The following is a 15,433-nucleotide window of genomic DNA, read 5'->3' as shown; positions in this document are numbered from 1 at the left end:
CACAGTATTTCCATCCAGTAAGACTCACTAGTATAGTCCAAGTTAAGAGTCCTTGCAATATCTTTATCAGCCGATAAAGATATCTTCTCCTCCTCCGGTTTCACTCTCCAGAGAAACAAACGCTGGATATTCAGCAAACAGTAGCAAACAATAACAGTTCAGTCTCAGGCACTCACAGTCAGTAATCACAGTTAGTCGCAGCAGCACACAGTTACAGTAGCACACAGTTACAGCCAGCCAGAGACAGTAAGCTTTCCAGCTTCTAATGCTTCCTTATATTGTAACTTCTAACCGCACCCTTAATCGGCTAATTGCCTGCTGCATTGTGCTTAAAGTGATAAGCACTTAAACCATGATATCTAAGTTTTATATATTTATTCACCCAAACCATATTTGGTATCAATGTTATACCTAACATACTCCCCTTTTGGGTGAAATAAATATATAATATCTTTACAATCTAACCCCATATTTTTCACAACTCTCCTGGTGCTTACTGGCACCTTGGGCTTTAGTAAAATTATCAGCTAAATTGTCCTCCGACATACAGTACTCTAGCTGAATCATCTTACTTCTTACAGATTGTCTCACGTTTAGGTATCTTAGATCTGTATGTTTGCTCCTTGTTTTTACTCCAATATTAGTGGCCATTTGAATTGCTGCCTGATTATCTTCATGTATAATTATAGGATAATCTACTGTTATACCTATATCAATTAACATTTGTTTATACATTATTAACTCTGTACATAACAATGATAAACAGGAGAATTCTGCCTCCATAGTAGACAAACTTATATGCTGTTGTCTTATTGACTTCCAGCCTATTAATGTCTTACCCAGCATTATGGCTGTTCCTGAAGTCGACTTTCTAGTGTCTCTTTCTGATGCAAAGCTAGCATCTGCATAAGCACACAAAATTAAATCACCCTTTGGTTCTAAATACAATGAATAATTCATTGTCTTTTTAAGATATCTTAATATCCTCTTAGCTGCATTCCAGTGTCTTTCACATGGTGCAGAATTGAATCTAGCCAACTGATTCACGCAGTACGATATATCTGGTCTAGACCAATTACTAATATAACTCAAACTACCAATTAAAGATTGATAAATCACCTTATCAAACTCCGGGCTTTGATCATCAGTGTTGCTAAACTCCTGACTCATTGGAGTCTTAGCTGGCTTACAAAGCTCCATCTTGTAATCTTTTAGCAATTTGCTTATCTTATCTTCCTGAGATATCTTAAAACCTTTCCTTGTTTTCTTTATATTCAAACCGAGATACTTCTTTATCTCCCCTAATTGCTTGATCTTTATTCTCTTTCCTAATGATGCTATTATTTTATTTGCTTCATCATTAGTTTCAGTTATCAATGCAATATCATCTGTGAATAGTAATAATAATGATACTTTCCCATTTGTCTCCCTCTTAAACAGACATGGATCGGCTAAACCAGCTTTAAATCCTATATTGTCTAGTTCCTTTACAATATACTGGTTCCATTCATAGCCTGATTGTTTAAGACCATAGAGACTTTTCTTTAACAACCAACAATCATTATTATCCTTACTTTCACTTTTAATACCAACAGGTTTTTGCATATAAATAATATGTTTTAATGGGGCGTGCAAGTAAGCAGTTTCCACATCTAAATGGTTAACTATATAGTTTTTACTAGCTGCCCACACTAAAGCTGCTCTCAAGGTTGCTGCCTTAAGACTAGGTGCAAACACCTCATCATAGTCATTGGCATTCTGCCTAAAACCTTGGGCTACTAACCTTGCTTTATAGATTAAATTACCATCCTTATCTATTTTTACCTTAAATATCCATTTGCAGCCAATGGATTTCTTTCCTACAGGTAATTTGGCATTTTCATACACCTTCATATCACTTAATGAATTCAGTTCCTTATTCATTGCTGCATACCAACTTTCTTTTTCCTTATTAGGATACTTTTTAATTTCTTCTACAGAATTAGGAACTTCATTAATCTGGCACACTGTGTAAGCCTGGTACCTATCAGGCGGTCTAGATACACGTGTAGTTCTTCTGGGAATTACAGGACTTACAGGAGGACTTTGTTGAACTACTACCTGTTCATCTTCCTCATCCTGTTCAGCTATTGAATCTGTTTCTTCCTTTATGGGCACTATTTCATCCTGTATTTTTCTCTTTACTTTATTTTTAAAGTTACAGGGATAACTAATGGGATTTCTGTAGGATTCAATAACTACATCTTTATTGGCATCCTGTTCTAATTTCTCCCATCCTTCATGTTCTAGAAATTGGGCACTAGCACTACATAACACTTTAGATGTGCCTTTCTCCCAAAATCTATATGCCCTATGGTTTGCCTGATAACCAACGAAGAAAAATCTTTTAGCTCTATGTTGCCCTTTTTTTCTGAGTTGTGCAGGAATATGCACCCATGCTGGTGCACCAAATGTGTGCAGGTAACTTAGATCAGGTTTCCTGCCATGCCACCTGGTAAATGGTATTTCACCTGTTGTTGTATTAACAACGTTGTTCAATATGTTATTAGCACACATTGTAGCCTCCCCCCACAAAGTATCAGGTAACCCAGAATCATTTAACATTGTTCTAACCATTGCCTGTAGTGTTTGGCCTCTTCTTTCAATAAAAGCGTTATGTTCTGGCCTGTATGGAGCAGACTTCTTATGCTCTATTCCAGCTACCTTAAGTCTGTTCTGGAATTTGTTATTAATAAATTCCGTACCATTATCTGTCACCAGGGTTATCAGTTGACGCTTAGACTTTCTTTCAGCAAACCTAAGCCAATTGAAAAATGTTGATATGTTTCAGTTTTGCTTTTCATTAAATAGCAAAACCCATATCTAGAATAATGGTCCATAATGCTCAGTATATATCTAGCACCCCCATACTGGGTTTCTTTGGACCTATTATGTCTGCAAATACTACTTCTAAAGGTTCTTTTGTTTTGAAACCATTTAGCCTATTTGCAGGCAATACCTTGCTCTTATCTTCACAGCAAACATTACAACGCAAATATTTATCACAAGGTTTTAACCTTATTCCTTCAGATAACTCAACTGTACGTTTAGCATTTTAAAATTTACATGCCCCAAACGCCTATGCAATAAATGGATACATTCTTCATGAGGCTTTATATTATTAAATACAGTTTGAGCCTCCCCTTTCTTACTATTATCTAAGACATATAATGTTCCATTTAAAGCTGCAGTTACCCTTTTGTTATCTTTTTCAATTATGCAATTATTATCCTTAAAAGTAATTACATAACCTAATTTATCTAATACCCTTACTGAAAGCAAATTAAACTTTAGTTGCGGTACATACAACATTTTTATATCCTGGTTTATGTACGGACAACGTGCAAAACCTTGACCTTTCGCTTTCAGGTTCCAGCCATTTGCAAGTGATATATGTTGAGAACTTGTAGACATTTTTATAAATTTTGTCTTATCTCTTGTGATGCAGTGGGATGCGCCACTGTCAACCACCCATAAATTATTCTTCACATCAGAGTTGCTAAACGTGGCTAGTTCAAATGCTTTCTTTGGCTTTTTTACATTCTGGCTTTTTCTCTTTTTGCAGAACCTTGCCAAATGTCCTCTGCCTCCACAATTAAAACACTTTTTAATTGTGTATGCTGTTGAAGATAAATTCTCTTCTTCCGGGTGCTTTACTTTGCTTTGCTGGTTTCTTTCAAGCTTTGAAGATAATTTCTCTTCTTTCTTATCTTCTCTCAGCTCGTCACGCTCACGCCTTCTTCTGGCTTCTTCTAGTAGCCTGCCTGTAATCTCGGTTAATGAGAGGCTTTCTTTTGGCAATACCTCTAACGAAGTCACATAGTCATCATAGCTTTGATCTAATGAAGATAATATTATGTAGACTTGTTGCAGTTCATTAAATATAAGCTCTTTTTCTTGCAAATCTTGAAAAATGCTCTTCATACAGTTTAAATGAACTAACATATCTCCATTCCTCTGAAGATGCGTTTGAAAAAGCTTCCGTGTAAGATTTATATGTGCTCCTACACTGTCCCGAACATAAATCTTCCTGAGGTTCTCCCAGCAGTTAGCAGCATTTTCTTCTCCACGAATATGGACAAGCTGCTGATCACAGAGAGTCAGTCCTATGATGCATAAAGCCTGCTCATTCTTCAGTTTAAAGTCTTGTAACTTTTCTTTATCATCATCATTAGCAGGATCCCATCTACTCACATCTGGTGGGTTTGCTATAATGTCCCACAATCCTTCTCTGCGTAGAAGTAAACTACATTTCATTGACCATGAAACATAGTTTGTTCCATCCAGCCTGGATATCATGGACAGTTGTGACAAATTTACTTGTGCCATTACTCTTCAGATATTTTGACTATTTTAAACTAATTAAAACAGTTTGTTTTTACAGTAATGTGCAACTCACACCAACTCTCTCTGCTATATCCTGGTTAGTTATACTATGCTGCTGGGCCCATAACCAATGTTAGGGTTTGGGAATTAACCCCTAGCAGAGTATTGCAGCAGTAGTCAAGCCAGGAAGCCAAAGGAGAGCGGAAGGGCCCCAGAGTATACACACACTGAACACAAACACTGTTTGTAGTTTAAATAGTTTTTAATCCAGTTAGAGTTTAAGCATTGTCATTCAGTCCATTAAGTCATTCACAGTATTTCCATCCAGTAAGACTCACTAGTATAGTCCAAGTTAAGAGTCCTTGCAATATCTTTATCAGCCGATAAAGATATCTTCTCCTCCTCCGGTTTCACTCTCCAGAGAAACAAATGCTGGATATTCAGCAAACAGTAGCAAACAATAACAGTTCAGTCTCAGGCACTCACAGTCAGTAATCACAGTTAGTCGCAGCAGCACACAGTTACAGTAGCACACAGTTACAGCCAGCCAGAGACAGTAAGCTTTCCAGCTTCTAATGCTTCCTTATATTGTAACTTCTAACCGCACCCTTAATCGGCTAATTGCCTGCTGCATTGTGCTTAAAGTGATAAGCACTTAAACCATGATATCTAAGTTTTATATATTTATTCACCCAAACCATATTTGGTATCAATGTTATACCTAACATGTATCTTATTTTATTTATAACCCAAACCAAAGAAACACCCCTACTATGGCATTTTTATCTAGAGCGACAACAAATTTTGCTAAACCCACAAAAGAACTTTCACTTATTTTCAAAAGCATCGCACCTTTTTATCTGATTCCGCAGTTCCCCGCTGTCTTCCATCAGTCTATTATTGGTCTCATCCATGGTATCCAGTGCCAGCTTCAACTGGTCATTTTCCTCTTGAAGTTTCTGGTTGTTGAACTGAAGATCAGCTACGCAAGTAATCAAGTCGGACGTTTCTCTGGAAGGGTAAAAAGACAAGAGGACCTCCTCATTTTTATCTTCAATTGCTCCATGTTTTTAATGGAGGAGACCAACAGCAGGATGGGCGTTTAATGCTAAGAAAATTCCTTCCCATCTGTACCTTTTCTGGCCAAGTCCCATCACCCAAGAACAACTCTACGGGAGAGCACTTTTCTGCATCAGACAGCAACGGTGGGATACATTTTTTTTTTACTACCGGTTCTATGGGTGTGGCTTGGTGGGCGTGACGTGACTTGGTGGGCATGGCTTGGTGGGTGTGGCAGGGGAGGGATACTATAAAATCTCCATTCCCTCCCCACTCCTGCGGGAAAGTTATTGCAAAAATCCCCATTCCCTCCCCACCCCACTAATTTTCCAATCCTGTTCTCCTGTGCAGGGCAACCAAAGAAGACCCAGCCAATCAGCTGGGACTCAATGGGAGGCAGAGAAGAGATGGGGGCAGGGCCAGTCAGAGGTGGTATTTTCCGGTTCTCTGAACTACTTAAAATTTCCGCTACCAGTTCTCCAGAACTGGTCAGAACCTTCTGAATACCCACCTGTGATCAGACATCCAGCTATTTCTCTCCACTGATAATCCAGATTCCCTCATTTCTGAAAGCTTATCCTTGAGAGGACATTGCTAACTGCGCATAACAGGTAGTCCTCAACTTCCAACCACAATTGAGCCCCAAATTTCTGTTGCTAAGCCAGGCAGGGATGAAGTGAGTTTTGCCCAATAATCACGTGATCGAAATTCAGACCCTTGGAAGCGGATTCATATTTATGATGATTGCAGTGTTCCCAGGGTCATGGGATCACCTTTTGCGACCTTCTAACAAGCAGCCAATGGGGAAGTCAGATTCATTTAACAATCATGTCACTAACTCAACATCTACAGTGATTCACTTAATAACTGTGGCAAGAAAGGCCATACAATGGGGCAAAACTCATTTAACAAATGTATCACTTATGCAACTGAAATGCTGTGGTTCAATTGCAGACGCAAGTCGAGGACTACTTGTACAACCAACAGAGAGAAACTCACTGCCTCTCTGCATTTTTGGTGGTTGCATTGTTTAACTGATCTTACTATTAAGGTACTATTTTCCCAGCATTCAATTCATACACCCTTTGCTCTATATCAGGGGTGTCCAACCTTGGCAACTTTAAGACTTGTGGACTTCAACTCCCAGAATTCCACAAGTCTTAAAGTTGCCAAGGTTGGACACCCCTGCTCTATATCCTGCTCCCTTGGGACAACACAGAGCGAGTTTAACTTTCTGTGTGGCAGCCATTCGGATGGTAAAATGTCATCACATCCTTCAGTCATTTAAAAGACTCTGTGTACCCATTATTCCTGCCCAATTAATATCTCTGATCTTGGTTCCAGTTTCTTCCGTTTCCCATTTCTGAACCTGTCGACTAAAACAGGACTCACAAATCTCCTCTTGATATATCACCGCCAAGTGCTTCTAGGCTTCCGGAAGTGATGTTCAATCTTTTTGCTGCAAAAAGAAGTTTTCACTGGTGAGGCAAGAAAGAAACCAACTTTCCATTCCATAAAGGATTTTAAGCACAATGGTTGCCTCTGCATGACTGATATTGCACTTTCACTTTTATGACTGTCCTCAAATGCCCTAATTTAGCATTTGAAAAAAGCAAAATGACTCATTCACAATCTTAGAATGAGCCATAGCACTTAGACTTATGTACTGTTTCACAGTGCTTTACAGTCCTCTCTAGCGGTTTACAGAGTCAGCATACTGCCCCCAACAAACCTGAGGGCTGGAAGGCTGAGTCAACCTTCAGCAGTCAGAATCGAACTGTCGAACTGCAGCCAGCAATCAGCAGAAGTAGCCTGCAGTACTGCATTCTAACCACTGTGCCACCACGGCTCATTGCTATCTTAGCAATGATAATCGAGTTTAACAGGACATGGATAAGAGATACCATTGGAAGGAACAAAGGAAGCTAATAAACCCCTAAGTTCTCCTAATCCACGACTGATCTGCCTCCCGAGAACTCTCTTGGTATGATCTGGTTCCTTATTCCCATGTAACATTTCAACTTTTTTTAAAATATTCAACAAAAAACAGAAAGCTAGCCTGTTGCAGAACAAACCACCAACTTATTAGCTAAAACCAAGTTTGCAAATGTGTTCACCAGCCCAGAAAATAATTCACCTACTCATGCAAATAATTCAGTCAATTATTTAGCACAGCTTCTTCCCTTCTAAACAGCTTCAGAGTTCTCTTTAGCTAGATTTGTTGCGATGAAAGAAGTGTATTAACATTTCAAGACTTTTTTTTCGCTTTCAAACAACCTATTTCTCCCCCCCCCTCTCTCTCTCTGTGTATGTGTGTGTGTGTGTGTATGTGTGTGTGTGTATGTAGAGAGAGAGAGACTTAAATCTTTTTCACAACTTTAGGTTATAATGGAGGGAAGATAACTCTCTTACTGATAATGAGGAACTCTGCAGCTGGTGGTTTACATAATCATTGATAGTTTGAAAACAATAATGAGATTATTCCTATTGGACTGCAGGCACAGGGCTTAACTTTTAGCACTTTTTATGCATGTTATACTCATGCATAAAATTTAACTTTCCATAATACCTTAAATATTACTCTAATACATTTGTATTGTTATTAATTCTGAATGCAGTTCAATAAATCTGATAAAGAAATACCTGAGAAATTATTTTCAGGGGTTGCCTCTTTGGTGGGTTGCTCATTCCTGAAAAACAAAGGGGGTTTTTTTGTATAATTCCAGGTATCTGAATACAAGATAACAGAAATGGCTCTAATCCATGATATTAAACATTTTTTGCATTTTTAGTACAGTGTACTGAAAAAACTTTTTCTTTCTCATGATTTGTAACCTGTTTTCAGTTTCTTAACCTATATAATTATATGGCATGATATTATCCATCCTAACTTCTTATCAAAGACTCTTATACACACCAGAACTACTAGACACAATTGTTTTTCCCCGAATGCCATCAATCTGCTAAACCATTAATTCCCACAACACTGTCAAACTATTTACTAAGACTGTATTGCTATTATTCTTCTCATCCTTCCTATTACCTATTTATTTTTATTTATTTATTTATTTGATTTGTCAATTGTTTACAAGATAATAAGTATAAATGTATACATAGTTGTGAATACATGAAATGGATACATATAAGAAAAATAAAAGAATAAGAGAAACAATAGGACTGGGACGGTAGGCACGTTGGTGCGCTTATGCACGCCCCCTACAGGCCTCTTAGGAAAGGGGTGAGGTCAATAGTAGACAGTCTAAGGTTAAAGTTTTTGGGGTTTGGGGAAGAAACTACAGAGTCGGGTAGAGTATTCCAGACATTGACCACTCTATTGCTGAAGTATTTCCTGCAATCAAGTTTGGTGCGGTTTACTTTGAGTTTGTATCTATTGTGTGCTCTTGTGTTGTTATTGTTGAAGCTGAAGTATTCATTGACAGGTAGGACATTGCAATGTATGATTTTATATACCATGCTTATCTCCTCCCACTTATGACTATAATCTTGTTGCTTGTCTTTATGATTGATATTGTTTAAATTTAGTTTCCTAGTATGATTTGATTGCTTATTGTACCCTATGACTATTATTAAGTGTTGCACCTGATGTTTCTTAACTCTTGATGAATGTATCTTTTCTTTTATGTACACTGAGAGCATTTGCACCAAGACAAATTTCTCGTGTGTCCAATCACACTTGGCCAATAAAGAGTTCTATTCTATAAATAATTCTATATTTAGTCACTATGGGATAAAAGGATCAGCTTTGTAGAGGTTTGCTAACTATGGTAGTTAAAACCAGAAAGCAAAGAGCAGGAATAAATTATTATTTTCAATGGAGAACTACTAGTTATGGAATTCATTAAGGATTCAAAGAACTCTAGGAGGGTGTTTTTAATTTATGTAAAGGGTTATTCAATGGAGTTAAGATCAATATATGGGGTTACCATGCCTTGCATTACAAAAAGAGAGATAATAGGCAGGTACCAGTTTCTTTTGCAATCTTCAATCCATTCTTTCATGATGGCGTGGTAGGTCTCCAAGTCCATGGAGATGTCCCTGTGATCAGGATCAAGCATGTTGCATAAATCTTCAAGGCCGCTGTCTTCTGAACTCCGACTTGTCGTGTTCCTCAGGAAATCAACTAATTTAGAAACGGCAACTTTGCCTAAACATAACAATGAAAATTAACACAGAGGTTCGTGCTCAAATGATGTTCATCATTTTCATGTAGATCAGTGATGGCTAACCTTTTCGTTGTCACGTGTCAAAAGTGCGTGCATGCACGTGCATGTATGCGTGCGTGTGCCTACACCGATAATACAATGCGTGCATGACTCCCCCCATCCTCCTGCGCATGCGCACCCCGCATGCACCCCGTCCCCTGTGCATGTGCAGCAGATACCCAAAAATCAGCTGGCTGACGGGGAGGCGCATGCGCAGTGGATCTGTTTCAGGCGACGGCTCACGTGCCAGCAGAAATGGCTCACTTCCGGCATGTGTGTCATAGGTTCACCTTCACAGGGGTAGATTGTTTTAAATTATGAGTAGACAATTAGCATTCTGACTGCTAATGTCAATCCTTGACTTTTAACTGTAAACTATGCTGACAATTTTCAACAAAAGATAATCCTGGAGAGGTCTGTTGTAAGTCTGAATGGTCATAAATTGAGGACTACCTGTTTAAGTAGCCTCCCAAATTCATTTTGGAACTTTTCAACTGTTACATTACCTCTTCTTTCCACATCACATGCAGAAAACATGGTAGTCAATAGGTCTTCTTCACAAATCAGGCTTGTGTCAGAGTCTTCATTGTCTCTGTTGTCCATTGCCCGTTTCCATCCTATGAAGACAAAGAATATTGGAAGTTGGTTTGTTTTTCCACATGTAACTAAGATAATTGCTTTTAACTGGTTTTCCTGCTCACTTTTTTTATGCCGTATATCTAGATTAAATGTTTTGAACTTTGAACTTCAAATTCAACTCTTCCCAAGCCTATCTTTTCCTTCCTTCTGTTCAGCTTGTACATTTATTACATCTGCAATCAGGTTGAAAAACCATTTTGTGTTTATGGGACTGCCTTCTCATTGTTAGTTTCCATAAACTAGCCAAAATAATACTATAAAAAAGCAGGATACATCATAAAAAGCAAAACCAGAAGGAGTGGAACGGAAGAGAAGGGCCTTGGAGGTCTTCTAGTCCAACCCCCTGCTTAGACAGGAAACCCTGTACCCTCTTCTTGCCCAATCTCTTCTTAAAACTTCCAATGTTGCAGCATTCGCATCCTCTGAAGGCAAGCTGTTCCACTGACTAATTGTTCTAACTATCAGGAAATTTCTCCTTAGTTCTAGGTTGCTTCTCTCCTTGATTAGTTTCCATCCATTGCTTCTTGTCCTGCCTTCGGGTGCTTTGGAAAATAGCTTGGCTCCCTCTTCTTTGTGGCAACCCTTGAGGTATCAGAACAATACAAATACATACAATAATACAAATAATACAAAAGTAGCCTGTGTGGTTTTCCTTCAGTCCTTACCGAAGGAGAATCTTTTGGGTGGTGGTGAAGGAAAAGAGGGCTGTACGGATGTTGGTCCCTGGATAGGTAAATCAGGACTCGATGTGAAATAGCTGCATTCCAAAGATGATGTGACCTTTGGTTCGATATTACTGTTGCTACAAAGATAATCAGAGGTTGACTCTCCATGCTTAATGAGATGGGGTGAACCATTCCCTCTCTGATTTACAAAAACCCATGATTTGTTGAGCTTGTCTTTATTCCCACCCAGAGAAAAGGACTCGGAACGAATATCAGAAATACGTCGATGACGTGGTGTTTGCACCATACTAGGGGTCGGAGAGAAGATGCTGTCACTGGAAGGACTTAGCAGAAGGAGGTTGGTGTCCAGGGAACTGTTGCTTTTTAGTGTCCGTTTCTTCAAGATTTCTTCCAGGTTCTTCTTTGTGTTACTCTGTGGACTGTCAAAGTTTTTTGACTGGAATTTTGGAATCTGCAAGGCAGGATTCGAAGTTTGGTCCATCATGTTGATAGCTTGGAGCTTCCTGCAAAGGCTGGCCACAGGATGATGGCGTTTCCCACAACTATCTTTGGAAGACATTTTCCCCCTTGTTTGAGAGGTTACCTTAAAAAGGGGGAAGACATACATTTTAAAAAAATGATAAGATTGAACCTTCAGATGTTTCCTTCATTCATCCAAGATTGAAGTTCAAGGACAGTCAAACTTAACTTTAAAAGAATGGGATGGGAAGAATCGCCATTTTAACTATTTTTCAGGTTTTAGTGTACAATATAATTTAGCCAGAGAGATCTCTAAAGTTTATCAGTCTCCTCAACATATATCTTATCACCAAAACTTCCTGAGTCTTTCAGATTCTTTTTTTTTTAAATTAATTATCAAATTATTTAAAGAATTTCTATGATTGCCCACCCCATGTCTGGGTGGCTAATAATATTAATATAATGAATATAATAATAAGTTTTAATAATCACTCCTCAAATAGATTAAATACGCTATTATAAATAAGGTTGGTTCTATTTTTGGCAGCAGGCCAACTACTCATTTATTTATTTATTATTCGAAGAATCTAAACAATTTCAAAGGGCAAGAAACCAGTTCCAAAAGGCATTCTAGTATCTAGAGTAACATGTTGCTTGTCTTTACTTTTTGTTAACAGTTTATTTATACATTTTCATTTAACATACACAAGTGCTTTGTGAACAGCCTGAGTCAATTTGCTTAATTATACTTTTCCAGCCCGTAATTTCTACCTCTATTATCCAACCATTGATAAAACAAGTCCCATGTTCGAAAATACTCTATACCTTCTTTTTTTCATTTATCTTTTTTGTCAATCTGTCCATTTCTGCACAATCTAATACTTTTTAAATTACATCTTCTTCTAAACCAGGGGTCCCCAAACTTGGCAACTTTAAGACTTGTGGACTTCAAATCCCAGAATTCTCTGGCTGGAGAATTCTGGGATTTGAAGTCCACAAGTCTTAAAGTTGCCAAGTTTGGGGAACCCTCTGTTTTAAACTTTGTCAATATATATCTCATCATATAATTCAAGACTTGCAGAGTCTTCCAGATTCTTATGTGCGTGGTCCCTGACTTACAATCATTTGTTTAGGGATCGTTCAAATTTACAAGAGCACCAGAAAAAAAAACACCCTTCTTATGGCCAGCCCTCACACTTATAACCATCCCAAGGGCCTTAATAAAATCACATAGGGCTTCAAAGGTTGACACCGCCAGCTTGAAATGGACCAGGAAACAAACTGGCAACCATTTGCCTGTTACAAGAGTAGCGAAAGGCAGGTTTCAACATCAGGGATACAATCGTTGCTTTTGAAAGGCAAAATGGCTGCCTGGGAACAAAATGGCTGCCCAACGGGAACACCATTTCCCCACAATGTTTCCATTCACGTTAGCAGGTCATTTTTGCCCTTCAAAAACTTCCCTGTAAAGAAATCTGAGATGTTAAGAGACCGCTGCTTTGATCTGTAGTGTGCCAACTTCCTAATTAGTTTCTTTACAGAATAATTTAAGCGGGGGGGGACGACAAGGAAAGAGGTTAATGCACAGGAAGGGGAACAGCTGGAAGCACAATAGTTAATTTAAGGAGTCGCTGAGAATTGCTTTCAGTGGCAGTGGCATAGAAATATATTTAATCAATCAATCAACAATAAAAAAACCCAGCTGACTCCATCTTCTGGTCAAGTCCGTACCAAACCATCACTTCATAATGTTAAAAAGCAAACTCTCAAAGTATTCCTTCAGCAGAAAAATAAAACTGAGAAAGTGCAAGGTGAATTTTGGCACAGCATGAATACATTTGCATGCAATGTTATTCCAAAGAAGCTACATAGCCCACCAACGATTATGTATTTTAGATTTCACATTTAAGGATTTTAAAGCCTAGTCATTTGAGCTTACATTTTCTTCTTCTTGGTGCTCGCCGAATATATTAGAACATTGTTTCTCAACCTCAGCCATTAAGATGCATGGACTTCAACCCTCCAGAATTCCCCAGGCAGCCTGGCTGGCTAGGGAATTCTGGGAGTTGAAATTCTTGTATCTTAAAGTTGCTGAGTTGAGAAACAATGATCTAATATATTAGCTAAGCATCAAGTAGGGTAAAATGTAAGCTGAAATGATAAGCTTGTATTATCTCAATCACGGTCCTACAGATCAGAGATGGTGAGAGTTTTAATCCAGCATATCTGAAGATACCTTGTTTGGGGGAAAAAAAATTTAGAGCTGGTACTCTACATGAAACATAGAAAACTTTAACCAATAAAAAATTGGACATAAATATAGGAACAGAATCTGCAGTAAGGATAGAATTACCCATCTTGAAAAATGCTGACTTTTTATTTTGATATAGCCCACTTTCTCCCATACTGGTGAAAAATGGGAGAAGTCTCCAAAGGTTGATGACCACTGCTTTAGAAGGCATTCCTTCATTATTTCATTTACTCCAAAATATAAATTAAATTGTTGCATACATGTGCTGGCCTTCCCACCTAGGAGACTGTTGTCCCCAAAACTAATATCGCCTGCACATGAATTTTCTTTCTAGATAATTTGAAAGGAAGTCCAATTCAGCAGCTTTCCTTGGCAGAAGTAAAAAAAAGGAAAAAAGAGCTGAAGTAACAAATATCAGCTTTCTGCACCAGCTGATGTACACAACCTACTGTCAACAATTTCCTCCAAACAAGGAGCAATCTGCAATGAATTATCAGGAACCAAAACATATAGGCCAAAATACATTTTAAAAAAGGAACCTCCTTGCTAGTTTTGAACAGCTAATGTAAAAGATCATACCGAGTTCACAATGGCAGCAATGCACTTTAAAAAAACAAACAAACAAATATTCCACCAGGATTTCTTGGCTCAACTCTGCTAACTTTCCTGCATAGACAGACAAATGCTGGGCTTTAAACTGCAAGAAATACAGCATAAAAATGAGGATTTTGAAGTTCTCTCAATATCATACCCCCAGGAACATTCAATGGAAACTCTTTCTCATTTTTTTCTTAAGCATTAATCAACAGGCCCAAAATAACCCCACAAAACGCCACATCAAGCTCTGAAAATCAAACTTATTCCTCTCTGCTACTAGAATTCTGGGGGCAGGGCTAAATAAAGTCATGTGACCAGAAACACCGGTGTTATGTTGGCTTCTTAATTAGCCACAATTTCCTGCTTTTTAAATTGCTTTTTAAATTTCTCCTTTGGGGTGGGGGGAGATATATTTTGTCAGAAAGTGAGCATTTGAAAGGGACAATGAACCAGTTAATATTGTTTTTATGTAATGTGGAGTAATCTGGGTTGTTGAACAGAATGCTGGAGAAGTGTGTGGTTTGATTTTTTTAAAAAAATAAAACAACTTTATTGAGTTTTGTTTTAAAAATGACAGAAAATTAATAGTCAAAGAATGGAAAAGAAGTCACAATAGAGAGAAATAGCAGATAGAGGCACAATAAAATAAAAAAATATAGAAAGAAAATGCATTTAAAAAAGAGTGACTTCCAACTTGCGTTTTAGCAGATGTAAATAACATTTATGTTCAACTCTTGCTCAAGAAATGCAGTATCTCCATTTTTGATCTATGAATTTTACTAATATCAAATCCATACATGTCATGATTTCTTTTGTTTTTCTGTTTCACTCAAAAAGGACGTTATTGTATGAGAGACTCTAGTAGGCTTAATCCTAACAAACACCAGTTTTTTTTTCTTAAAATAGTTTTTCTTTAGGATAACCAACTTTATGGATCATCATAAATGGTTTGGCTTGACATAGCATGTTGTGCAAACCTCACATTTAAGAAAATCCTTGCTCAATGTAATGCTTAACCTACTCTCAACTATTACCTTTAAACCCTTTTCTGCTGCTATTAATATCTATAGGACAAACTTTGATAATCCGTTCTTTGATTTTTAAGTGAGGGGAAAATCTACATTAAGGGAATGTCTGCATGCAATATAGCTGTT

The 15,433-nt window shown here is 37.9% G+C and overlaps 1 protein-coding gene across 1 annotated transcript in view; it reads right to left on the bottom strand.

Annotated features, from left to right (window-relative positions):
• The window catches only part of IRAG2 (inositol 1,4,5-triphosphate receptor associated 2), a 75,343-nt gene extending 63,812 nt beyond the window's left edge, over positions 1–11,531 (bottom strand). The window contains exons 1-7 of the mRNA XM_087969155.1: positions 10,952–11,531; positions 10,406–10,426; positions 10,154–10,264; positions 9,409–9,589; positions 8,068–8,114; positions 6,817–6,883; positions 5,218–5,376 (exon numbers count right to left, since the gene is read on the bottom strand). Of these exons, the coding sequence (XP_087825281.1) occupies positions 5,218–5,376; positions 6,817–6,883; positions 8,068–8,114; positions 9,409–9,589; positions 10,154–10,264; positions 10,406–10,426; positions 10,952–11,531 (1,166 nt within the window). The remainder of the gene's footprint in view (positions 1–5,217; positions 5,377–6,816; positions 6,884–8,067; positions 8,115–9,408; positions 9,590–10,153; positions 10,265–10,405; positions 10,427–10,951) is intronic.
• Positions 11,532–15,433: the final 3,902 nt, after the last annotated feature.

The sequence above is a fragment of the Notechis scutatus genome, chromosome 6 (assembly GCF_049901735.1).
Source record: "Notechis scutatus isolate UNSWTSFEM ecotype Mainland chromosome 6, rNotScu1.2, whole genome shotgun sequence".
Taxonomy (NCBI): domain Eukaryota; kingdom Metazoa; phylum Chordata; class Lepidosauria; order Squamata; family Elapidae; genus Notechis; species Notechis scutatus.
This window is presented reverse-complemented; position numbering and strand designations above follow the sequence as displayed.